General features: G+C 41.5%; 1 protein-coding gene across 2 annotated transcripts in view; it reads left to right on the forward strand.

The window, feature by feature from the left end:
• Positions 1–27,907, forward strand: part of LOC134360311 (zinc transporter ZIP11-like) — an 860,127-nt gene that overhangs the window by 59,341 nt on the left and 772,879 nt on the right. For both annotated transcript variants that reach the window (XM_063074529.1, XM_063074530.1), the window contains exon 3: positions 26,067–26,225. In XM_063074529.1, coding sequence (XP_062930599.1) covers positions 26,067–26,225 — 159 coding nt within the window. The remainder of the gene's footprint in view (positions 1–26,066; positions 26,226–27,907) is intronic.

Here is a 27,907-nt window from a genome sequence, read left to right on the forward strand (position 1 = left end):
CGAGCAGCATCCGTGGAAAAGATTGGTCAACGTTTCGGGCCGGAACCCTTTGACCTCAGCATCTGCAGATTATTTTGCGTTTATGAGGAGCATTTGATGGCTCTGGGCCTTTATTCACTAGACTTCAAAAGAATGTCGGGGTGGGTATCTCATTGGAACCTATTGACTATCGGAAGGCCTAGATAGAGTGGATGTGGTGATGAATCTGGATGGCTGTGCAGTTATTCAGTATATTTCAAGCTAAGGTTGATAGGTTCAGGGCTTCAAACGTTACAGAGAAAAAGCAGGAGTATGGGGTTGAGAAGGATAATAACCAGCCATCATGGAATGGCAGAGCCAACTTGATGGGTTGAATGGCCTAATTCTGTTCCTATTTCTTAATATCTTATGGTATTTTATTAAGTACTTCCATTAAAATAAATTCCATGCAGAGTTTCCAATGAGGAAAGTGGCCATAATGTGACTGTAGATTCTGATTTTGTACTGGGGTTCACAATAAAGTCAGTCATGTGAACTTAAGGGAACTACACACTAAACTACAGGAACTGAAAATATAGAATGTGCAGGTAAAGGTAATCTTCTGCACATCCCTGGTCTGGCTTGAAAATGACTCACATTTTGAAGTTTAAAGTAAGTTTATTAACAAAGTACATCCATCTCATCATATGCTACCCTGAGATTCATTTTCTTGCAGGCATTCACTGTAGATACAAAGAAATTCAGTGGAATCAATGAAAGCCTACACACGCAGACTGACAACCAACCAGTGTGCAAAAGAAGACAATCTGTGCAGATCCAAAATAATAACTAAATATTTATGATTATAAATTATTATAATTATAAATAATTGTGATTATAATTACCGTGATAATTGTGTTTTGATTGGCTCTTAACTGCTCTCTGGTGCTTCAAAAATATCATCCAATTCAAAGGCAGCTATTATAGACAAATGGCAATATTACTGGCAATGCCCGCTCCATGTGAAAGAGTTTTAAAGTTCTAAGTAAATTTATTATTGAAATATATACATACACACACACACACACACACACGTGTCCCCCGCTTTTCGAACATTTGCTTTACGAAACCTCACTGTTATGAAAGACCTGCATTAGTACCCTGTTTTCGCTAACAGAAGATGTTTTCACTGTTACAAAAAAAAATCGCGCGATAAAAAATCAGCGCACGATGAAAGGCCCCGAGCAGCCGCTCTCCCCTGGATTCGGAATGGCATTGCTTTAACACGTGCCTGTGAGCAGCCGTTAGCAAGATGAGTTCTAAGGTGTCGGAAAAACCTGAAAGAGCTCGTAAGGGTGTTACACTTAGCGTAAAACTAGACATAATTAAGTATTTTGATCATGGTGAACGAAGTAAGGACAACGTGAGTTTGGCTTGTGGAAGCTGAGAAGGTAATGTTGAAGAGGTTTTGGCATCCCATGACCAAGATCTGATAGATGAGGAGCTGATGCAATTGGTAGAGGAAAGGATAACAATCGAAACCAAATGAGTAATGATAAAGTACGACTTTAATTTTGAAAGGGTACGTCGGTTTAGGGGATATTTGCAGGATGGTTTGAGTGCTTACAAAGAACTGTATGATAGAAAAATGCGCGAGGCTCAGCAGTCAAGCAAGCCTTGCATATTAGCCACAGCAGACGACGAACTTCGACATCGAGGCAGGCAGTCATAGGAGAAGATGAGCCGCCTGCTCTAATGGAAACAGACGACAAGATGACACCCCAGTGTCCCACCACCCCATCCTCCGGGCCACGGACAGATACCGATTCGCAGAGAATGCAGCGGTAGCCAGGAGGCACACAGCACATCTTTAAGAAAAAAGCCGAAATAAACATGCTAATTAATTAGGTGCCGCCCCACATGTAATTGTCAGCCCAGATCAGAGATGACGCAGTCGGCACTATCATCACCATCATCAGTGTGCTCTGTGCTGTCCCGATTCCGTTAAGTGATACTACACTGTACATACATTTTTTCTACTTTATATCGGCTGTGTATTTTTACGTGTTGTTTGGTATGATTTGGCAGCTTCATAGCTTAAGGGTTACTGGAGAGAGTGTTTTTGCCAACAGTACTTGTGTGAGATTTTCGCTTCGGCGAACAGTGCCGGCAATGATTGTGGAAAAGTATTTCTACTTTATATAAGCTGTGTATTTATCATATTATTCCTGCTTTTACTATATATTACTGTTATTTTAGGTTTTATGTGTTATTTGGCATGATTTGGTAGGTTATTTTTGGGTCTGCGAACGCTCACAAAATTTTCCCATATAAATAAATGGTAATTGCTTCTTCGCTTTACGACATTTTGGCTTATGAACCATTTCATAGGAACGCTCTACCTTCGGATGGCGGGGGAAACCTGTATCACCATACACATTCCTGAGATTCATTTACTTGTGGGCATACTCAGTAAATCCACAATAGAATAATAACCATAATAGTATCAATGAAAGACTGCAGCATTCAACCAATGTGCAAATGACAAGAAACTGCAAATACAAGAAAGAAATAGTAATTAATAATTAAGTAATAAATATCGAGAGCACGAGAAGAAGAGTCCTTGAAAGTGAGCTGAGGGAACACTTCAGTGATGGGGCAAGTGAAGTTATCCCATTTGGTTCAAGAGCCCGATGGTTGAGGGGTCACAACTGTTCTTGAACATGGTGGTACGAGTCCTGAGGCTCCTGTACCTCTGTCCTGATGGCAGCAGTGAGAAGAGAGCATGACCTGGGTGCCCTGACGATGGATGCTCATTTCCTGTGACAATGCTCCGTGTGCAGGTTCTCAATGGTAGGGAGGGCTTTACCCGTGATGGACCGGGCTGTATCCACTACTTTTTGTAGGATTTTCCATTCAAGGTCATTGGTTTTCATACCCGACTGTGATGCAGCAGCTTCATATACTCTGCATCATACATCTATAGAAATTTGTCAAAGCTTTAGAGGTCATGCTGAATCTTCACAAAGTCCTGAGAAAGTAGAGGTGCTGCTGTGCTTTCACTTACCTGCTGGGCCCAGGATTGGTCCTCTGATATAATAATACCGAGGAATCTAAAGTTGCTGATGCTCTCCACCACTGGTCATCCGTTGATGACCTCTGGTTTCCTCCTGCTGAAGTCAATAATCAGTTCCGTGGTCATGCTGACATTGAGCAAGATGTTTTTATAGCACCACTCAGCCAGATTTTCAATCTCCCTCCTATATTAAGCTCCTGAATTTTGAAAATGTAATGAATGCAGTCTTCCGTTTTCTGAAGGGACCTCTAGGTGTGAAGGAGGACAGCCTTCTTTAATGTACTAACTATTTTAGTAAACTGGAGCAAGCTTGGCAGAACATCATCAAAGAAATGGTTAAGAAACAAGTGACATTAACCTCTGAGTTTTTGAGTGGGATGTTTTCAATCAATTGACTATATAAATATTTTGTGAAACAAACTTGAATCTTAAGAATCCATTTCTTAACATACTCTTAATATAGTCTCAGGAGAAAGCCAAGTCAACCTTGGGTCAAACAATACTTTTTCAAGTAAATCATATTCACACAGGCTCAGTTTAAAATTTGTATCTGGCAAGTGCAAGTGTTTTAGTTCAACGAAAAAATACTCGCTGTGGATTGTATGTCATCAGTGTCTTATTGTAGGTGACCTTAACCTTTCGATGTTATCATCAGTGGTGCAAATGCCTGAAACACTGTTTTTTGCACTGGTTTTCCTGCAGGAAATATTGGTAGAAAAAGTCTTTGAGGGACTTCTTTCAACCATGTTGTACAGCAGTGGCCTGCACTGTATGACTTTGAGCCTTATAGCAAACAGAAATTTGGATCCTGTGGGCTAGTCCCCCAAACAATCTATCAAAGTTGCTGGTGAGAAAGCACCCAAGACCTGTTCGTGCTGAGGTTTCCATCACCAATTTCATTCTGTACTAGGCATTTGCAAAGAAGGTTTGGAAGAAAATGCAGTGATCTTTTGTCAAGGTTCATCAGCTGGATTACGGGAGACTTTGTACGTCACATGGTCTGTACTTGTCATGGTCTGTACTCATTATACACCGTAGGCTGTACTTAGGAGTCCGTACTGAGATGAGCTTCAACCAGTTTTATCTGTCCAAAACTTGTTGGTCTTCCATGAGAAAATGTTGCAGTATTGTCATTTCCTAAGGCCCAGGACAACTGCACTGCAACTGCTTCAAAACAGCTGTCAGAATGGCCTCAGTTTAAGCCCGTCCTATCATTAGTCACTGAGAAACTGGAATCCATTTTAAATCTTATTTGCTTTTGAATGTCTATTTTAAAAAAGTAATGCTGAAAATCGAATCTAATAAGTAGAATACATGGTGATTTATAAATATACTGTGGTATTTATTTGCAAGGTTAGTAAATTGTACTTTTCAAAATAAAATATAGAGTAGCTTCTTACTCTTTTGTTTTAAAAAGAATGGAACAGTTGTCAACTGTGTTCCTGGGCACTACACAAAATGACCAATTTAAGTCCAATGGAAAGGTTGATATATAACATCATTGCAAATTATGTCCTTAGAAGTTGAGATGAATCTCCAGTCCTTTTAAATAATTGCACTGTACGATGGATGTTAATTTCACCCAGTGCCAGCCTACCTTGGTGGAAATTCTCTGCAATTCTATGGTGTACAGTATTTCTCGACTCTTGACCGTACCAAAATACCGGGCCAAGATTCTTGAGTGCTGATGAAGGGTCTTGGCCCAAAACGTTGACTCTCTTCCTTTCCTTAGATGCTGCCTTACCTGCTGAGTTCTTCCAGCGTTTTGTAGGTTGTTACACTGGATTTCCAGCATCTGTAGAATCTCTTGTGTTTAGGAAGAGCTGTTTGTATTTCATACAAAGCCTGAGATAAGTGTTATCTGCATTTTTCACCATCTCCTTTTGGGTTACTTCCCAGTGCATTAAATTTTATGTCCCCATTTTCAAATTCTTCTACAGCAATTCTCTTTTCATTTACTGGTCTAGAAACTCCCCTTTGCACATCTCCCAGTCATCTAGCTTCAGTGATGGACGCCTATATGCCGTGCACCTGGCGTTTCTTGTTCAGACCCTCTTTCCACCTTAAGTGTCTGTAGAACGTCCCTTTGATCATGTCTTTGATCAGTCTGATACTGCCACCCCTTTGAAGCAAGCTAAAGTGGCCATGTGGGTATGTTAAGCAGCAAAGTCTCAGGTTTGGTTAACTTGGTCTAAACACTGAGCTTCCAACCCAACACTATTTGTGTACTTTCAACATAGGAGCTTGGTAGTTAGGGATGAATTATGTACATTGATTACGTTGTTTGGTCTTGCATAATAACTTGGTAATTTTTTTATGTGTGAAAGGTGATTTAAAATGTCAGTTAATTTGATTCAATTACATTTTACTTTGCCGTACACTCCAAACTGAATACTAATTATTCTGAATAGCAGAACTTTTAGCACTCAACAATTTTAAACAGGGAATGGTTTAAACAGTGCATCAATTATAATGTCAGTTGCATAACCTCAATTAATTTGCAAGAAATCAGCGTTTCTGACAGATCCAGTATTTATTGTTCATCCCAAACTATCCAAGAGAAGATGGTGGTGAGATGACTTCTTGAACCTCAGAGTTAGAACCAAAGTTCCCTCTCATGTTTTGAACAGCTGCATGGACCAACCATTGCTCTAAGCAAGACATTTTTACATGGCCTGGAAACGGCGCGGCTCTTTAAATGTTCTTTTTTTTGTGATATGCTTATTTAGATTGAAAAATGAAAAATCACAATCTTTTTATTTTATTTTTCAATTGCAGGGTATAATAACATATAATGCAATAAAGAAAATCTTTCACTTTTTTGGTAAACTTTTTCCAGTCTATTCCAGCTGTATGGCAACGATGGCTATGTACGCTGGAGCAATGTAGTTACAGCACGGACGCCCACCTGCAAAGCTTAGAGGGAACAGTGGTTAAAACATAGAGCACATAACATTATTGCACAGGACGGGCCTTTCAGCCCATGATGTTGTACTGACTTTTAAAATGCATTGCATGATAGATCTAACCATTCCCTCCTTTATAGTCATCCATTTCTCTACCATCCATGTGCTTACTTAAGAGTTTCTTGAATGCCTGTAATGTATCTACCTCTACCACTAGCCCGAGGAGTGTGTTCCTACACCACTCTCGGTTTTAAAACAAACTTACTCTGACATTCCCCCCCAATACTTCCCTCCTTTTCATTATGAACCCACAGATTAAGCTGGGAAAGAAGTCTCTGGCTAGCCACTCGATCTACACCTCTTATCATCTTGTATACCTCTATCAAGTCGCCTCTCATCCTCCTTCAGAGAAGAGACATCACTCAGAAATGGGACCTTCAATTCACCACGTAGATTTGCATCTTATGCTTATCTACACTAATCCCATTTGGCTCATTTGGACTGCAGCCTTCTCTCCTTGTCTATTTAAGTGCTGTTAGAGAGGGCAGTCCATTAGCTATGTCCAGCAATGAAAGAGCAGTGGTGATGCACTACAAAGCCAGAATGCAGCTCGGAGGGCAATTTGCGGGTGGTTGCTCTCCTACCCAGAAGCTTGGCACATCTTCCAAATTTGCAACGGTGCTGCTTTATAGGGGAGGTGTGGGAGTAATGAAGTAGAATGCGGATTGTCACAGAGGGCTGATAGAATTCATAATCAGGTTTATTATAATTTGACATGTGTCATAAAGTCCTGAAGAAGGGTCTCAGCCTGAAATGTCAACTGTTTACCCTTTTCCATTCCATTAATGCTGCTTGACCTGCTGAGTTCCTCCAGCAGCTTGTGTGTGTTGCTGGGATTTCCAGCATCTGTAGACTCTCTCATGTCTTTTGTAAAATTTATTTTCCAGCGGTTAGTAATGAGAGGAGGGGATGTCCTGATGGAGGGGATGCTCAATGATGGATGCCACCTTTTTGAGGCATTACCTGTTGAAGATGTCCTTGATGCTGGGGAGGCTGGTGCCCATGATGGAGCTGGCTGAGTTTACAGTGTTCTGGACAATGGGTTTCCTTTCCTTGTTTGCAACCACAGTTGAATCCTTCTCCCAGTTACTTATGGTGAAAACTGCTGAGCACATTCCTTAGCCTTCCTGAAGACTTTACAAAGCTTTTCATCACCTTTATTAATTCTGTGCATGAATTGAAATAATGAGCTGTCTTCTGAAACTAGCCTGTGAACAGCACAGTTAGATACAGTATGCTGATCAGTAACCACTTGGATGTAGAATGCTGCCATGTGATACAATCTTGATGAGATTTTGTGAAATTCTGCACCACTCAAATCTGAAGTTTGTGCCATTTCTTTTATTTTTAAAATGACTTATAAATGGAATCTAGAGAGATGTAAATGCAACAGGTCCATGGACTAGTGCCATTTGGGCATCTTGGTTGGTTTGTGTGTCATTAGATTTTAAAAAAAGATAAATAACACTTTATACAAAATGCTGGAAGAACTCAGCAAGACAGGCGACATGTATGGAAAAGAGTACAGTCAACGTTTTGGGCCAAGACCCTTCATCAGGGCTGGGAAAAAAAGATGAGTAAGAAAGTGGGAGGAAGGGAGGAAGTACCACAAGGTGATAGGTGAAACCAGGAGGGTGGGCGAGGTGAAGTAAAGAGCTGGGAAGTTGATTGCTGAAAGAGAAACAGGGCTGGAGAAGAGGGAATCTGATAAGACCATAAGGCACGCGTAGAATTAGGCCCTTTGGCCCATAAGTCTACTCCGCTATTCAATCATGGCTGATCCTTTCTTTCTCCTCCTCAGCTCCACTCCTGGGCCTTCTCCCCATAACCTTTGATGCCATGTCCATCAAGAACCTATCAAGCTCTGCCTTAAATAACCAAATGACCTGGCCTCCAATGCTACCTGTGGTAATAAATTCCACAAATTTACCACCTTCTGGCTAAAGAAATTTTTCTGCATCTCTGTTTTAATTGGCCGCCCCTCTATCCTGAGGCTGTGCCCTCTTGTCCTGGATGCCGTCATCATGGGAAACAACCTTTCCACATCTGCTCTGTCTCGGCCCTTCAACATTCAAAAGCTTTCAGTGAGATTCTGCCCCCGCCAAATCCTTCTAAATTCCAGCGAGTACACATCCAGAGCTATCAAACATTCCTTGTATGATAACCCTTTCATTCCTGGAATCATCCTTATGAACCTCCTCTGAACCCTCTTCAATGCCAGCACATATTTTCGTAGATGAGGAGCCCAGAACTGTTCACAATACCTCAAGGTGAGGCCTCACCAGTGCCTTATAAAGCCTCAGCATCACATTCCTGCTCTTGTATTCTAGACCTCTTGAAATGAATGCTAACATTGCATTTGCCTTCCTCACCACTGACTCTATCTTTGGGTGTTCTGCACAAGGACTCCCAAGTCCCTTTGTGTCTTAGTTTTTTGGATTTTCTCCCCATTTAGAAAATAATCTGCACATTTATTTCTACTACCAAAGTGCATGACCATGCATTTTCCAACCTCGAATTTCATTTGCCACTTTCTTGCCCATTCTCCTAACCTGTCTAAGTCCTTCTGCAGCCTACCTGTTTCCTAAACACAACTTGCCCCTCCAATCTTTGTATCATCTGCACACTTGGCAACAAAGTCTTCTATTTCACCATCTAAATCATTGATATAGATTTCTGGTTGGCTGCCAGTGACTGGTAGTGTTCCGGAACGGTTGATGTTGGGCCCTCGCGGAACACTACTTGTTACTGGCAGCCAACCAGAAATGGATCCTTTATTCCCACACACTGCCTCCTTCCAATCAGCCCATGCTCTAACCTTGCCAGTAACTTTCTTGCAATAACTTGGGCTCTTAACTTGGTAAGCAGCTTCATCCGTGGCACCTTGTCAAAGACCTTCTGAAAGTCAAAATATACATCCCCTTTATCTTTACTACTTGAAATCTCCTCGAATAATTTCAACAGGCTTGTCAGGCAGGATTTTCCCTGAAGGAAACAATTCTGACTTTGTCCTATCTTGTGCTGTGTCACCAAGTACTCTATAACCTCATCTTCAGCAATTGACTCCAACATCTTCCCAACCACTGAGGTCAGGCTAAATGGTCTATAATTTCCTTTCCTGCTGCCTTCCTCCTTTCTTAAAGAGTGGAGTGACATTTGCAATTTTCCATTCCCCTGGCACCATGCCAGAGTCCAATGATTTTTGAAAGGTCATTACTAATGCCTCCATAATCTCTACTGCTACCTCTCTCAGAACCTTAGGGTGCAGTTCATCTGGTTCAGGTGACTTATGTACCCTCAGGTCTTACAGATTTTTGAACAACTTCTCCCTTGTAATAGCAACTGCACTTACTTCTCTTCCCTCGCAGCCTTCAACATCAGGCACACTGCTCGTGTCTTCCACTGTGAAGACTGATACAAAATACTGATTTCGTTCATCTGCCATGTCCTTTTCCTGCTGTTATTCTTTCTCTGGACTCATTTCCCAGCGCTCCTATATCTACTCTCATATCTCTTTTATTTTTGCATACTTGAAAAAGTTTTTACTATCCACTTTTATATTGTTTGCTAGCTTGCTTTCATATTTCATCTTTTCCCTCCTAATGATTCCTTTAGTTACTCTCTGTAGTTTTTTAATAGCTTCCCAATCCTCTGTCTTAACATTAATTTTTGCGTAGTTGTATGCTCTCTGTTTTGTTTTTACGTTAGCTTTGACTTCCCTTGTCAGCCATGGTTGTGCTATTTTGTCATTTGAGTATTCCTTTGTTTTTGGAATACATCCATCCTGCACCTTCCTCATTATTCCAAGAAGCTCTCACCATTGCTGCTCTGCTGTCATCTCTGCCAGCATTTCCTTCCAATTTACTTTGATGAACCCCTCTCTCATACCACTGTAATTTTCTTTGCTCCACTAAAATACTGCTATGTCAGACTTTACTTTGTCCCTTCAAATTTCAAGTTGAACTCAGTATTATTATGATCACTGTCTCCTAAGGGTTCTTTTACCTTAAGCTCCTTAATCACCTCTGGTTCATTACATAACACCCAATCCAGTATAGCTGATCTCCTAGTAGGCTCAACGACAAACTTCTGTAAAAAGCAATCCTATTGGCATTCAACACACTCATTCTCTTAAGATCCATTACCAGTCCGATTTTCCCATTTGACCTGCATCTTGAAATCTTCCATGACTATGCAAACACGAGGAATTCTGCAGATGCTGGAAATTCAAGCAACACACATCAAAGTTGCTGGTGAACGCAGCAGGCCAGGCAGCATCTCTAAGAAGAGGTACAGTTGACGTTTCGGGCCGAGACCCTTCGTCAGGACTAACTGAAAGAAGAGCTAGTAAGAGGTTAGTAGTTACTAACTCGTTACTAGCTCTTCTTTCAGTTAGTCCTGACGAAGGGTCTCGGCCCGAAACGTCAACTGTACCTCTTCCTAGAGATGCTGCCTGGCCTGCTGCGTTCACCAGCGACTTTGATGGGTGTTTCTTCTATGACTATCATAGCATTGCCCTTTTGATAGCCCTTTCTAATATCCATTGTGATCTGTGGTCCACATCCCAGCTACTGTTGGGAGGCCTGTATAAAACTGGTATATAACTATGTAACTGATGAGGGAGTACAGAAGGCCATGGAAGAAAGAAAGGGAGGAGGAACAGCAGAGGGAGATGATAGGCAGATAAGGTGAGAGAGGGAATAGGGAATGGCCTGCTGAGTTCCTCCAGAATTTTGTGTGCATTGCTTGGATTTCCAGCATCTGCAGATTTTCTCTTGTTTGTAAATAACACTTTAGTTTTTAGTCATTTTTCAAACATACTGTAAAGGAAATGACACAGTCATTGAAATCCGAGTGGAGCAGATTTTCGTGAAATCCCCATGAGCTCAGAGTAAATTTACGTTCTGATCCATTGCAACTCCACATTGGGTCTTTCATTTGGAATTAATGTGGTTTTCAGCTGAAATTAACAGGAGTAAAAGCCATCAAATAAAAGAAGGATTTCAAAATTCCCAAACAGTCTTTCAAATGGCCACAATTGACAGATATACAGTTAAGAGACGTGTTTAGCTTTCAGTCGAAAACCTGATGCTGCATACATAAAATATAAGCTTCTTCCAATCCACAAGGAGGAACGTCCTAAACCTGAGAGAGCTGAGTTTGTTGAAAAGTCCCAGGCAATGAAGCAGCATCATCACACAACACTTTAAGAGGTAGAATTTTCTCAATGGCAACAACAAGTACTACATACTTCAATAAGTATCACGTCTCCTGACCTATTAAATTGCCGAATGTAAATCGCTATTTGCCATAGATGAAGAATATTAATATCTTTGATAATGGATACCTGTTCCCTCTTGGGTGAGAAAGCTGCCACAAGATTTAGCAATATTTCATTGTCAAATGGTACTGCCTCACATAGAACTGAGTTCCCGTTGATTGAGAAAGTGAAAACTTCAAGCTGGTTTGTAATTGCCGATGATTGCACAGTGTTCAGTTCCGTGCACAGCTCAGAAAATGAGGCAGCCTGGTTCTGATGCAGCAGTAGGAATGCTAGGTAATGGCTCTGTTAAGAGAGAACCTAAACATTACCCTCATGATAGTTTTTGGCACTGCCGTTGTAAGCTCTTCAGACAAAAACAAATGATAGGAGTTGTAATAACAAAATGCTGGAGGAACTCTGTAGATCAGGCAGCATCTGTGGAGGTGGAATAAACAGTTTATGTTTCGGGCCAAGACCCTTCATCAGGACTGTAAAGAAGGTGGAGGGGAGGAGTACACAAGCTGGGCGGTGATAGGTGAAACCTGGTGGGTTGAGGCAAGAGTGATGAAGTAAGAAGCTGGGCGGTGATAAGTGGAAAAGTTGAAGGGCTGAAGAAGGAATCTGATAGGAGAGAAGAGTGGATGGTGGGAGAAAGGGAAGGAGGAGGGGCTCCAGACAGAGGTGATAGGCAGGTGAGATGGGGTAAGAGGGGAATCAAAATGAGGAGTGGGAAGTGGAGAGAAATATAGGGGTTGCAGGATCACTATTTACTAGAAAGTTAATTTGATGAGGCACATAAACACATTGGCTGTATCAGCAGATCAGAAAGAGAGATCTTTCCTTGTTGCCCATTGACTTGTCTGTTGCTTTGTTCTTGTTACAATGAGAGATTTGCTTCCAGGTTCTGCAAATCTTGCACAGCAGTTTATAAGGCACAAGACAGATGTTTGATGGAGTGCTTTCTTCATGTTTGCAAGGATGTAGTTTCAACAACAAACAGGTAGCTTAACAAAGTGACTTGTATTGCTGATAATCTATTTGTCACCATTAGCATTGCCGTACTCCCTATAAAATGCTCTGTAACAGTTAGCTAACATTTTTGACAGCCTTCGTGAATTTAAACTTTAACTATCTAGAATCCTGGCGGCATCACGAGTTCATCTCCAAGTTGTTCATCTCCAACCTGTCTTTGAAATATTTTGCTATTCCTGCATTGTCCTTAGGTCAAACTATTGGAACTCACGTGTGGCACAAACATCACAACTAGTTCAAGTTCTTGGCAAGATACAAATGATTATCAAGTGCTCGATTCGGTAGCATCCACATGCAGGTATACTGAATTGAAAAGGGGTTAAACTGCCATGGTATTCCATGGGAGAGTCACACTTGGAGCAAAGGTACTCTTGATCAGCATTAGTGAGGGAGCCTGACTGCTTTTGCTAGTATTAATAACTTTAAACAATTGAATCTTGTAAAGGCTGAAGGGTTAGATTATGAAAGATGGTTGCTTGGACTTGGCATATTTTCTCTTTTGTTTAATTGGTTGATTGGTGATATAATTCAGGGATTTAAAATGATTTGTTTAATAGAAACAGCAGGTAATTATCAAACTAATTTCCATGCATAAGCTGGTGCCTTTTGGGAGGAAAAGAAGACATAATTATAAAATAAGAGATTAAATTGAATTAAGGACCTAAAGGGAGCCTGAGTATTTCATAAACGTCACTAAAATTAATAAGGCCATAAAAAGGCAAATATAACAATGTGAATCTTATTTCAAGGTTTGAGTAAATCATTCTATGTCAAGGGAAAATGTTTCCACTTGTTGGGAGAACAAAAATATTTATAAATATAAATATAACCTTGAACAGGTCTGAAAATGGTTGGAATTTGAAGCCCATATCCACCTGTTAGTTGAGACATGTCACCTTGATTCATTGAAAAGGAAATTTAATTAACTCCAAACGAAAAGGAATAGAATACTTTCCTGAAAGCTTCTTGGATGCTTATGTGGATGAGAAAAACTGGCATAATGTAGTCAGGCCAATCAGCCTTCTGTGCTTTATATTCAATACAATCTTCTTTTTCGTCTTGGGGATCAAAGGTGACTTGCTTCCACTCCATTTCTGAGAACTCTTGAGTTGGCTCACGAGACCACTGTCAGGTCCGTCAACTTTGCCACATCACTTGGGATGTGGATCACTGTTGTCGGGGATGGTGCATTCCCAGTTTTGCTTTAGTGTTCTGCATGTCTCCATTGAAGCGATCAATGGTTGTTAGTTCCTTCCCAAACATTTCTTCATCGTTTATGAGTAGTCATGACCAGGAATTCCTATAGAACATTTTTTTTACCCAAGAAGTGTCACCTTGATGGTTTTTGTTGTCCAGAACTCAAGTTAGAGTGCCTAATTTTGTAGTTTAGTGTTTGTACTATGATCAGCATGGTTAGCTCACCCGGATCAGCTGAGTTCAACTGGAGCCTAGGTATTGTCGTTGCTGGCCTGGGAGAGGATGTTGACATTGGGTTGCTCATCCTGCAGGTGAAGTTAGAGGAATTTGCAGAGATAATGAATGTGATTCCCTACAGTGTTTGAGATTGCAGCTGTAAGTAGTCCATATTTTGATGTACACAGGAGAACAATGATCACTGACTATGTAGACCATGAACTTTGTTATTAGTGGACGGTTGTGATCTTCGCCCAACCTTTTCAGATAGCCGAAGGTTTCGCTGATGCCCTGAAGATAATCTGAATTGGGTTGGAGATCACAACAATTTTATTAACAAAGACTGTTTGTAGTATGGAGGTGTTGCCTGAGGGTAGAGTGGAAAACAATTTTGCATGTTATACTAGCTTAATATAATTTGTTTTCTTTTAGAAAAACTGCGATTTTAATTTGCGGGTAATGATCTCTAATGGTAGTTAAAATTTCAATGCATGCAATGTTTCCATCTGCGGACTACTAAAAGAAGAGTAGGTAGATGAAATAATTTCTAGTTGGCCATCAGTGAGAAGTTCTTCACAGGTTCTCAGAAAAGCTGATTGCAAACAGACAAGTGCACGGAACAGAATCTGTTTTAAACACAGGAGATTATGCAGATGCTGGAAATCTGGAGAAACATGCACAAAATGCCGGGGGAACTCAGCAAGTCAGGCAGCTTCTATAGGAGAGGAATAGGCGATGTTTCTAGCCGAGACCCTGCATCAGGACCCATTTCAGAATCTGTTTCTAATGCGTCCTGACCTGAGTATAATGCATTAGAGCAGGGGTTCCCAACCTGGGGTCCACAGATTCTTGCTTAAGGGTATTGGTCCATGGCATAATAAAATAGGTTGGATACCCAGTATTCGAGTATGTATGCTAGTATTTTTGTTATGAATATTCATGTGTGGTCAGGTGAGGGTTCAATTCTGCCCATAGTAGTGCACTTTGCTGTGCCAGAGTGACTCAAATTTCTACTTACGAATGAAAGTTTAAGTCACTGGAGTTCATGGAGCATGGTCAACAGACTTTTTCAGCATGAGCAATGCAATGAATGGAGTTTGGATTTCACTCATGATGGTTTGCAGCTCCACTTGTGTAACAAGTCAGGCTATAATTTGTGTTAGAATGTTTAAATTTATTGCAGTATTCCAGACTATTTCCAATCTGTTGTAGGCAAGGCTGGGAGAGGGTTGAAACTGTCCCAATGTGTAAACTTTATATGTTACATGCCAGTTGTGGAGGAAGTGCAAAAATAGATTCACTGTGCTAATTCCTGGGACAAGAAGACTGTCAAACCACACAGCGAAGGAAATTAGATCCATTTTCTTTCGAGTTTTGTGGTTAGTGATCTTACTGAAACATTCAAGATCCTTAGGAGGTAGGTCGGGTTGGTTTGTGAGATGCTTCCTCTGGTGGGAGCATCTTGTTCAAAGTTACAAAATTAGCGAGCAGCTACTGTACGTGGGCACCTCTTCCCTCAGAAGTGAATCTCTCAATTTATCTACCGTAGAGGGTTACAGATGATCACTCATTGTGGACATTTACAGAGGAAGTAGGTAAATCTCTGAAAGATCAAGTTCGTGAAGACTGTGGGAGACTGGCACAGAAGAGAAGATGAGGCAGTGGCAGATCAGTCATGATCATAGCAAAGGCTGGTCAGCCTTGAGGACATACACTGAGTGGCCAGTTTATTTGGTACGGAAGTGAAACCCAGCGTGGTCTTCTGCTGCAGCAGCCTATCCACTCCAAGGTATTGTTCATTCAGAGACATTTTTCTGCACACCACTGTTGTAACAGGTGGTTATGCAAGTTACTGTTGCATTCCTGTCAGCTTGAACCAGTCTGACCTCTCTCATTACCAAAGTGATTTTGTCCACAGAACTGCTGCTCACTGGATGCTTTTCATCATCCTCTGTGAGCTCTAGCGACTGTTGTGCATGAAAATCCCACTTTCTGAGATACTCAAACCACCACATCTGGCACCAGCAATCATTCCATAGTCAAAGTCACATAGATCACATTTCTTCCCCATTCTGATGTTTGGTCTGAACAACAACTGACCCTCTTGATCATACCTACATGCTTTTATGCATTTAGTTGCTGTCGCATGATTGGCTGATTACATACGGTATTTGCATTGATGAGCAGGCGTACCTAATAAATTGGCAACACCGTGTTCCATTGCTATTTTCATTTTGAAGCCTGATTTGTTCACCTGCTTTTTTTTTTGCTCCCAGGCACATTGTAGAGTTCTTGTTTTTAGACAAGGTAATGAGTCGCATTAAATTGATTCTCCAGCCTTCTGCGCAAATTTAATAATGTTTAAGAACTAAAAGTGTTCACACATGAATAAAAATTAAATTTCCATATATATAATTAAAAATAAAATTGCTTCAGCACAATCGCGAGGCTGGTAGGGATGATCGCCTGACTGTGGGTCTCATCTGCATTTCTGCATTCAAAAACAATCCTTTTAGACTTCACAGTTTCCTATAATTGAGAGTACAAGTAAGTAGTTTACAAATTTCCTGGTATAAGCAGTACTATATTTTTATTGAAAGATGTCTGCAGTCACTTTTGATTGAGGAGAATCACTTTTTTGGTGAGACAGAAGGCTGACCTTCATCAGTAGCATAGCCATCATTTTCCTGCATCTCAGAGTGTTACCAGTATCACACACACAATACTGGTTCTAAACGTCGAGTTGAGTTTGTTGGTCGTCTCGCTGAGATCCTGAGATTGCCGTTTTGGTGGGGTGGGGTGGGGGTGGGGGCGGGGGTTGGGTTGCAGGTTTTTGTGATTAAGATTTTACATCACACAAACACTGATAAAGAGGAGGTAGGAGAAAGGCTAACCACAGTGAAAGACAAATAAATTATTTGATCCTAGTTTGCTGAGGAGAATGAGGGAGGAAATTGCAGAGGCACTGACCATAAATTTCCAAAGACTATCTTCAGGATTGAATCTGTGGATTGGAAAATTTACAACATTACACACTTGTTTGAAACAGGGCACTGGAATTAACCCAGTAGTTACAGGCCAATCGGTGCAATCTCTCTGGTATGCAAAATCCTGATCAAGGTAATAATTATTAGTCAATTGGACGTGTACGTATGCATTGTTCTAGGAAAGGCAGCATGGATTTGTGAAAACAAAACATGACCAATTAACCTGATAGTCATTGTTATGAAATTATAGAGAATGGTGATGAAGAAAACGTGATTGATATAGTCTGTATCGATTTTCAAAGAGTATTAAATAGGCTTGTTATTAAAGATTGAAGGTATAACATAAAAAAGGCTCCTGCAGCATGCATTAAAGAAAGCAGATATTTGTAGTGAAGGGTTGTTTAATGGACTGAAGGGAATTGTATATGGTTGAGTTCTTTTTTCTGCGGATTTTTCAATGTGTTCTTGGGTTTACAGGGCATAATTGCAAATTTGCAAACTTGGAGGTTCTTGAGCTGTTATATTTGGCAAATAGGTAGCAGGTAAAATTAGATCCTGGTAAGTGGAAGGTATTAAACTCTACTAGGAGGAATGAGAAGAGACAATATAAACTAAGAAGTTTACAAGTCCAGTAGATTTGGGGCTATATATAATCAGTTATTTGAGTGGCAGGATAAGTTGAGAAACAGTTTTAAAAAAAGGATGGGATCCCATGGTTTTTGGATAGGACTGCAGATTACAATAGGATGTCATGATGAACCTTATAAATCACTGGTTTAGCCACAATTGGAGTATTGTTTCCATTCTGGGTGCCACATTTTAGGAAGGATATGAATGCTTTAGAGACAGTGTGGGAGAAAATTACCTGAATAATTACAGGGGTGGGAGACTTCAGTTATGTGGATAGGCTGGAGAAGCTGGGGTTGTTCTTCTTTTGTGTAGAGGAGATGGTGAGGGGGATCTGAAAGGTGCTTAAAATCAAAAAGAGTATGGATGGATGGAGCCCATTCTCATTGGTAGTAGGGTCAAGAATAAGAGGACAGAAATTGAAGACAGTATTAAAAGAAACAAGTGATGTGAGGAAAAATGTTACCATGAGGAATTCTGCAGATGCTGGAATTTCAAGCAACACACATCAAAGTTGCTGGTGAACGCAGCAGGCCAGGCAGCATTTCTAGGAAGAGGTACAGTCGACGTTTCGGACCGAGACTCTTCGTCAGGACTAACTGAAGGAAGAGCTAGTAAGAGATTTGAAAGTGGGAGGGGGAGGGGGAGATCCAAAATGATAGGAGAAGACAGGAGGGGGAGGGATGGAGCCAAGAGCTGGACAGTTGATTGGCTAAAGGGATAGGAGAGGATCATGGGACAGGAGGCCCAGGGACAAAGAAAAGGGGGAGGGGGGATAAAACCCAGAGGATGGGCAAGGGGTATAGTGAGAGGGACAGAGGGAGAAAAAGGAGAGAGAGAAAAAGAATGTGTGTATATAAATAAATCATTATTTATTACACATGGGGTACGAGGGGGAGGTGGGGCATTAGCGGAAGTTAGAGAAGTCAATGTTCATGCCATCAGGAAAAATGTTGTTTCACTGTGCGAGGTTGGAGGAGGCTGACTGAATGTTTTAAGGGGAGCTGGATAAGTACCCAAACAAAAAGAATTTGCAGGTCCGTGGGGAAAGGGTGAGGCACGATTAAAGTGAGTTTCTCTTGGGTAGAATTGGTACGAGTCAAGTAACTAAAATATTTTCCTTCGGTGCTGATTCTGTTATTCTGTGAGTTATCCATGTGGGAGCAACAACTTGAAATGATAATAAATAGACAATTTTGATATGAAAGGGCATCACAGGAATGTTACCAAACAAACCCTGGCTTTAGGCAATTAAAAAAAAATTGATAACCAATAGGTAGGCTTTAAAGAGTATCTTGAAATAAATTTAAGAAACTTAGTAGAAAAAAATCCAAAGCTTTGAGTAAGTGGAGAACCTTAAAATAATTGAATTGAGGCAAAGAATTTAGTAACACGAGATTGTGCGGTTGCTGGAAATCCAGAGCAACATATTCAGAATGCTGGAGGACATCCAGCATTTTATATGTGTTGCAAAAAGATTATGCCTTGCTTTAACAGCACAGCTGAACTCTGTCAGCCTTTTATTGAAAATATAGGCAGAGAGATTTTATTGGTATTGCCCCTGTGGGATGAAAAACAATTCTTGTAAAGTTGTAATGACGAAACAGGACATATGAACACACAAGTCACAGTAATACACACAAAATGCTGCAGGAGCTCAGCAGCTCAGGCAGCATCTATGGAGAGGCTCTGTATTCCTCTGCGTAGATGCTGCCTGACCTGCTGAGTTCCTCCAGCATTTTGTGTGTGTGTGTGTGTGTGTTGCTTTGGATTTCCGGCATCTGCAGAATCTCTTGTGTTTTTAGTTACAGTAATGGTGCTTTTGAAATGTGTAACATTTCGGGTAGTGTGGTAGTTCGCGCAATGCTTTATGGCGTCAGTAATCCGGGTTCAACTCCTGCTGTCTGCAAGGAGTCCATTCTCCCCGTGACCACGTGAGTTTCCTCCGGGTGTTCTTGCTTCTTCCCGCATTCTAAAGACAAACGGGTTAGCATTAGTAGGAGTTGAGAATGCTACGTTGGAGCTGGAAGCATGGTGACACTTGTGGCTGCCCCCAACACATTATCATCACGAATGACACATTTCACTGTATGTCTTGGCCCGAAATGTCGACTGCACTCGTTTCCAAGATGCCGCCTGGCCTGCTGAGTTCCTCCAGTATTTTGTGTACGTTGCTCGGATTTCCAGTATCTGCAGATTTTCTCTTGTTTGTCACTGTATGTTTTGATGTATTATACATGTGACTGTACAGGTTTGATAAGGTAATCTTCTGCTCCTCCTCATACCTGAGACGACAGTGCATTATCTGTCACTTGTGTGAGCGCCTGGCCCTTTGAATGCAAGCTGCTAGTGGCCACAGAAAACAATGTCTGTGATCAGACCACACCATTCCACTACTCCATCACAGATAATTTGGAAGTTTGGTTGATTGCCAAGTTTGGCAAAATGTCTGCAGACGTTTCGGCCCCAATTGAGAAGCCATCACCTGTGTACAGTTGAGGGCGTTGTCTCCTCAGAATGCCGGTTTACAGACTCCTCTGGGATCGGAGTGGATATTGATCGGACCCTGTGACCTGCATGGCTGGTTCAAAACACTGTGAACATTCGGACCCCAGAGGAGTATATAAGCGAACATTCTCAGGAGACAACACCCTCAACTGCACACTGATGGTGGCTTCTCGATTGGAGCCGAAACCTCTGCAGACATTTTGCCAAGCTCGGCGATCAACCGAACTTCCAAATAGCCACTCCGAGCCACCAATATTCCACAATATTTCAAATCATATATAATGGTCAATTGGCATTTGTATGATGCAGAATATGTGGACCTCACTCCCTTCCTCAGCATCTGGTCGTGTTCCTGATGTACCACCTTGACTCCCATTGCTCTTTTTGGTTACTGGCTCATGTATCGAAGGTACAGTGGAGGGGAGCAACTCACTCGCAGAGGCAGTGCGATTGTGACCATGCTGCTGCCTCCTGTCATGAAGTATTTTGGATCAGAATATTGGGATATTGGCTCTCCATTGGTTTCAAAGTACATTTATTATCAAACATACATTCTATAACCTTGAGATTCATCTCCTTTCAGGCAGCCACAAAACAAAGAAACTCAAAAAAAAACTCATTTAAAAAAATGACCATCAAACACCCAATGTGCAGAGAAAAGAAAAACAAATCATACAAGCAGCTAGTGTTCTAAACTAAAGTCCACAAAGACCGTCTGGCCACAAATCTTTAGTTCAGCACAGAGCCAAATAAAGGTTGTGGAATAGCAAGCTGAAATGGCCTGTTCCTATCCTTGGGCTCGATGATGACAATAGGAACCTGTGCGGGAAAGCTTTTACAGTGGAAAAGTCTTTGCTCTGGGGCAGTTCCACTCTCGACCTCAGAAGACCTGTTCCAGTGGTATGAGTGATTGTCACAACTGGAGACCTCCTTGGTGTTGTAGTGGATGGCCATGGCATCTTCTGTGCCTCACCATGCCCTTCGTGCTCCACAGAGCTCTACAGAATCACCTTCCCGACTGTTGGATCTCACTGTTAATCTTATTCGCCCGGTCCACCAAAACTGACTTCTCATGCTAGGATAGGCATATCCCCATCTCACCAGTGTTTGGGGCCAACCAGCTACTCTCACCTGGTTTGACCCGGCTGTCGGAATGGTGCACCAGGGTGTGGCTGCTGTCAGAAGCAAACAGCTACTTGGGGTCGTAGGTGAGAGCTGAGTGTCCGGTGGGGACCAAAGGCGGACCAACTGACCTAAGGGAGACACAACAAGCCCTCTCACCAGAGGTCCTACCCCTCCCTGGACACCCCATGCACGCCTGTGTTACGATAATTAACTGTCACAGAGTCATAGAAATATACAGCACAGAAGTAGGTCCTTCACACCTAGTCTGTGCTGACCATCAGCCACCAATTTACACTAAGTAGTATGTTAATTCATCCATCTTATTCTCCCCACATTGCTGTCATCTCTGACCAGATTCTACCACCCACCAGCACAATAAGAGCAAATTGCAATGGCAGTTAGCCTAGAAACCACCAGCTCTTTGCGACGTGAGCAGAAACCACATTACCAGAGGAAACCCAGGGAGAGCATGCAAACGCCACACAGATAGCACTCGAGGTCGGCGTTGAACCTGGGTCTCTGGCATCGTGAGGCAGCAGCTGTACTACAAACATCATGGGCTTACTTAACATGACTTTCATGACCATTGACCTTAGGTAAAAATAAAAGCTGATTTAGTATTCAAAATTATAATGGCCTCTTCTCCGTCTTGTTTTACGGCAGTTGGCACCCAGCTTAATGGTGCATTACCGCCACATTTATAATGGCTTGTTTATCTGCAATACTTACAAAATCTCAAGCAAACTTTGGCCGTAACCAAACTTATAAAAAAACATTAGATGAACTAAACTTTGTGTTAACATGAATCAGAGTTTACAGGAGTACTTATTTGGAGAAACACAGTTCTTTGAATTATATGGTATTGTTGCTACTTGCTGGTCCCATGATCCCTGCCTGAACTTGTAAACTGTCCTTTCATATCTTATTTCTGACAAGTCCCTCCAGTGGGATAATTGTTTCAAATGTCATGTTTTTGATATAGTTCTCCCGAAAGTTTTATATTCATTATTTTTATCAAAAGTTCTTGAATTTGTTCCAGATGTTGTTAATCAGCACTTCAGTTTTTCAAGCAAACTTTGGAAGTGTAGAAATTTGTGACAATATTTGTATTTACTCTTTTGTAAACATGATAAACCATTCTGCCATTTCTTGAGAGATGCTGTCCACACATTGCTTCTGCTCTGATTACATCTGAGGTGGCCCCTTTGGCTTCTCACTTCCCTCCCTGTGACTTGATTTGATTTTTGTTTTGGATGTGCCCTTATCGTTAAGTGAATAATATTGCCCTCCCCTTATCCTGCAGGTTTATAATTTCTTCAGGAAGTGGTGAACAGATGAGGAAAGAAGGCAAAGAACTATAATAGTGCCTTTTGCAGTCTCGAGTTGCTCCAAGCAAGTTTGAGAAGTGGCCCCACTGAAATGCAGACATTTACAACCATCTCCCACGGACAGCTATTTAATCTATTCTCATGATGAGGAAAGAAACCGCTGACTGCTGTCAATTTAGCAGAAATATTACAGAAATATCTAATCATAGTTCAGCAATAACAATAACAGTTTTTCAAAGAAATGGCAAGTACTTCCTGTACTCAATTGAAGCGAACTCAATTTTCACTTTTTCTATTTCTTTTTTCACACCATGCATGCTTCTGGTGGCTGTGTCACCACCTAGTAGGGAGGCTCCAGTGCACAGGATCACAAGCGGCTGTGGGGGTTGGGGGTATAGACTTAGTCAGCTCCATCATGGTGCAACTCTTCCCACCACTGGAGACATCAGAAAAAGAACCGGGTTTATTATTATTGATGCGCAGTAGCTTGTGACATTTGTCGTTTTGCGGGAGTAATGCAGAGCATGACTTTAAAGATACAATAAGAAATATATAAAAGAAATAATCGTGCAAAAAGAGCAAATTAATGAGGTGGTGTCCATGGACCATTCAGACATCTGGTGGCAGAGGGGGAGAAGATGCTCCTAAAATGTTGACTGTGTGTCATCAGGCCTCTGTACCTCCTCCCTGATGGAAGGAATGAGAAGAGGGCATGTCCTGGGTGGTGGGGATCCTTAAGGATGGATGCTGACTTTTTGAGGCATTGTCTTTTGAAGACGTCCTCAATGATGGGGAGGCTAGTGCCCATGTTGGAGCTGGTTGAGTTTGCAACCCTCTGCAGCTTTTTGCAGTCCCCGTGCAGTGGGGCCTCCATATCAGACGGTGATGCAGCACGTCAGAATGCTCTCCACGGTACATTGGCAGAAATTTGCAAAGGGTCTTTTATGACATATAACCATATAACAATTACAGCACGGAAATAGGCCATCTCGGCCCTTCTAGTCCGTGCTGAACTCTTACCCTATCCTAGTCCCACTGACCTGCATAAATATAACATCTTTTTTCATATTTACATATTGAGATACAGCGCGCAACAGACTCTTCCAGCCCTTTGAGTCCTGCTGCCCAGCAACCCCCGGTTAACCCTAGCCTAGTCACAGGTCCTTTCGTAATGACCAATTTATGTACCAACCGGTACACCTCTGGAGTGTGGGAGGAAACCCACGTGGTCACGGGGAGAGCGGGGAGATCTTAAAGAGCTGGTCCCTCAAGAAAGTAGTATCCGTCGTCAAGGACCCTCACCATCTCTTTGATCTTGTGTCTGTAGGTGTCTTATTTGTTACTAATGGCTCTGGGTGCTGGTGATAAGGCCAGGATGGACTGCACATCCCAAATTCTACTTGCCTTCCTCAACCAAGGCACAAGAGATGCTGGAACACGCGCAAAGTGCTGGAGGAACTCAAACAAGTCAGACAGCGTCTGTGGAGGGGATCCCTCTCAGATGCTGCCTAACTTGCTGAGTTTCTCCAATAATTTTTTGGTGTTTTTTTGCCTTCCTACACCACAGCATCCTATGTATTTAATTTTGTTTTACAGTAATACTGATTAAAGGAGTGCATGATTTTCAGCTACCAAAATGAAGATATGGCAATATATTTTTAACTATTTGAAAATACTCTTACGAAATACCTTCAGATATTTAACAGTTGTAAATGCTCTGCATAAATGCAAGTTGGTACAAATTGCAAGTTAACTTTTTAGAACAAAGCAGAAACACTGTGCTGTAAACAACAGGAATTCTGCAGATGCTGGAAATTCAAGCAACATACATCAAAGTTGCTGGTGAACGCAGCAGGCCAGGCAGCATCTATAGGAAGAAGCGCAGTTGACGTTTCAGGCCGAGACCCTTCGTCAGGACTAACTGTGCTGTAAATTGCTTTGAAGGTTCTGTATTGTGTAAAGTGTACTGGTGTCATCTAACATTATTATGAAAGCAAAATGCTAATCGTTTTTGAGGTCAAATGATCTTAAATGTTAAAAAACCAGTGGGGTAGTGTGTTAGCATAAAGACTGATTTATACTTCTGCGTAGTAGCCTACACCGTAGCCTACGCTGTTGTGAGCATTTATACTTGTGCATTGGTGTGTCTGTGTCGCTCTGCAATTCACCTCCAAGATGCTAGCTGGCGTTTCTATGCCACTATGTTGAGTTTCTTCGTGTTGAAGCTGAACACAAAGAAACTCAAACATCAAACAATGGCGACTGAAACTGAAGGAGGGTGAATTTCCTGTGCTTGTCCGGCCACTGAGGGACATGGACGAGGAAATGCATTTCAAATATTTTCGGACGTTGGCAGGTCGATTTGACGATTTGGTTCATCGTCACCATTTATTTCGCATTAGTGTACGCATAGTGTACTCAGAGACTGGCAATCACCATTCAAGTTTTAGCTTCAGGTGGAAGTCAACGGGCTGTAGCAGCTAGCTACAAACTGGCGTCAAGCACAGGGTCCTCCATAATTTCGGAGGTGTGTAAAGCTTTATGGAAAGCATTGCAGCCAGAGTTCCTTCCCTGCCCTTCAGTCGCCCAGTGGGAAGCTATTGCAGTGTAGGAGGAAATGCGATGCTACCAAGCGGACCAATCACAGTTGTTGCGGTCTGTGTTGCCGCGACACGTAGTTACATTTTTGGGGAGGTGTGCGTCAGGCTACGGCATAGGGTACGCGGCTAAGCTGTACCTACGGCATAGATTTGACGCAGAAGAATAAATTGGCCTTAATGCTGCTACAATACTAATGACCCAGGTTCAATTCTGTTGTTATCTGCAAGCAGTTTGTATATTTTCCCTGTGACCCCGTGCGTTTCCTCTGGGTGTTCTGGTTTCCTCCCACAGGCTATAGAAATATGGGTTGATAGGTTAATTAGTATAATTGGATGGTGTGGGATCATTGGACTGGGAGGGGCTGTATCTCTAAATAATTAGTATTTGTCATTGTTGGTTATTTGCAAATATGTTGCTTAAATAGATACTGTTGAAGTAGCATCATCTTTTCATAAAAGAAGACAGCTTGAAATAGGGTTTCATAAGGTTTTGAATAATCGTTTGCTGGTGTTAAAGTTTATAATTTAGTTACGTGGAAATATCTGTGTTGTAAACCACATTCTTTTTCAATGTAATCCGTCATTAATTGACATCATATTCTATGGTCAATCATTGAATTAGTCGAGAATAATATTCATTCATGAATTTATTCCCTTTTGCTGATGAGCTCCTTGAAGAAGACAGTTTAGCCATCACAAGTGAACTGCCTTTGCCATTAAGGCAAAATGTAGGTCCTTTTCTACCTTCAGAAAGCAGAAACATGCAATTAGGCCTGGCAGTTAGTTGCACAGCAACAGACATTTGTTTGAGGCCTATGGCATTTTCAATAAACTGTTTCTGATCGGTTATTGACCTGAAATGTTAAATCTTTCCTCTCCCAGAGCAACCTGACTTCCTGAACACGACCAGCATTTTCTGATTTTATTAATGTGATTCGGTCTGTCACCTCTTCATTATTAGTTTGCTTCCCACTTCAGGGTCTCGATGAAAAACAGGTGACATTGTGTTTGGATAAGCCTCTAAAGTGAGAACTTAAGATGATCTTGTCAACCAGTTAGACAGGGGAACACGATCTCTGATCTCTGACTTTTTTCCCTCACATGTAATTCATATTCAGATTCTTAAAGGTTTTTGCCTAGCATAGTAACTACAGCTGATGCTCATTTTATTCCTGTACCGTAGGTTATGCTGGCTGCTTCGTACTGGTCACTGCTGGCCCCGGCTATTGAGATGGCAGAATCATCAGGGAGCTACGGAGCATTCGCCTTCTTCCCTGTAGGGGTGGGCTTCACACTTGGAGCAACCTTTGTTTACTTGGCTGATGTTTTGCTGCCCTCACTGGTGAGTGTGCATACATCTAATCCACTTTGAAATCACATCTTTCCCTGGTGTGCAGACATTGCTTTGCGGGCAGAAAGAGCAATTTGGCGTTTCCCGCAGGGAGATAGAAGATGAAAAATGTGGGAAAGTTTAATAAAAAATAATTGAAGAGGTCTGAAAGCATTGAGTAATTTTACCTGAAGACAATTTTGTGATGTTCACACAAATTACACCAAAGATCAGTACCAACAGAGCTACTCATAAAAAAATTTAAAATGTTACTGTGAAATACAGTTTTTCTGACTGAATGATTGTATATTTTCACTTAACTGATTACTTTCCCTGCAGACGGAGTGAGTCGCAGTACGAAATCGCCAAAGGCAATTAACTGCCTAGGTATCCTCACTTAGAGGTCTCTAGAGACGTACAATAGTTTGTCACAAAGCAAGATGTTCTTTTGGTATAGGTAGGAGTTAGCAGGTGGAGGATGGATATTGTCGACCTCTTTACCTCCATAATGGATGAATGCTAAGCATAACGAAGTGGATGCAGTGATAGAAGATAGTGCAGTAGAACTGAAACATGTCGGATGTAGATGTCTTGTAGTGGATGGTGTGGTTTTAGGTTGAGCATGATATCATTTAACCTTGCCTCTACCCTGCATACTCTCCATGTCTGTGCATGCAAGGTCAGTATAAGGTATGACATGATGGTGTTTCCACTGACCATCTTATCCAAACTTTCTGATACAATGTGCCTTCATTATTGCTTTACTGTAAAGTGCCGAGATCTATAGAATTAGTTCTTCAACGGAAAAGGTCCTTCACCATTATGCCCTTTGTTTCTCTTGTCTATTTTAAACTCATTGGTGTATTAAGGAGTGAATTTTATCTGCGGTCCATTGAGTGGAGGCAGTCACTGGTGATCTGATGGCTGCTTTCATTTTGATTTCATTCCGATGGAACCAAGTGGAGAGGAGCGGGCAGTTGGATCAGAGACAGCGGATTTTGAAAGTTGAACCAATGATACCACTTCAAAGTAGTAGGAGTTTAAGCTTTTTGCATCAATTTAAAAACAGCTGAAAATGTCACGTATAAGCCAAGGTCGGAGGAGATGTACACAAAATCTATGCATGGATTTTAATGATAATCAAAGGTGATCAGTGAGTAATCTGATTAGTTGAATTGCATGATAAAAATGTATGGAAATAATTATTAGGCAAGGGTGGAAACTAAATGCAAAGTGAAATTCAGTTTGCTTCAGAGATTAGTCTTAGATAAGACATCCACTCCAGCTCCAAGAATGTGTCCTTCTAGTGAGGAAACAACCCCTGACTCGGCTCCATCTCACCCTCGCTGCTGAAACCTGCAGACTCTAGACATGAATTTCCCATTAAAGAAACCATGCTGACGACAGTCTATTTTATCATGTGCCTCCAAGTATGCCAAAACCTCAGATTTAATAATGCACTCTAACTTTACCAGCCCTTGAAATCAGGCTAATTGGCCTATTAATTTCTTTTCATAGAGACTACATGGTGAGTGGCTACTGAGACAAGAATGTCCATCCATCAGTAGGAGATGGAGCTTTTAATGAGCCAAGTCTATTTACTCAACAAGCTGCAGCAAATTTAGCAGTGTATCAGAACAAGCTGTTTGGGGAATGTAATCAATATGTTATAAATATGCAGTTCCAATTAGAAC

This window comes from Mobula hypostoma, chromosome 22 (genome assembly GCF_963921235.1).
Source record: "Mobula hypostoma chromosome 22, sMobHyp1.1, whole genome shotgun sequence".
NCBI lineage: Eukaryota > Metazoa > Chordata > Chondrichthyes > Myliobatiformes > Myliobatidae > Mobula > Mobula hypostoma.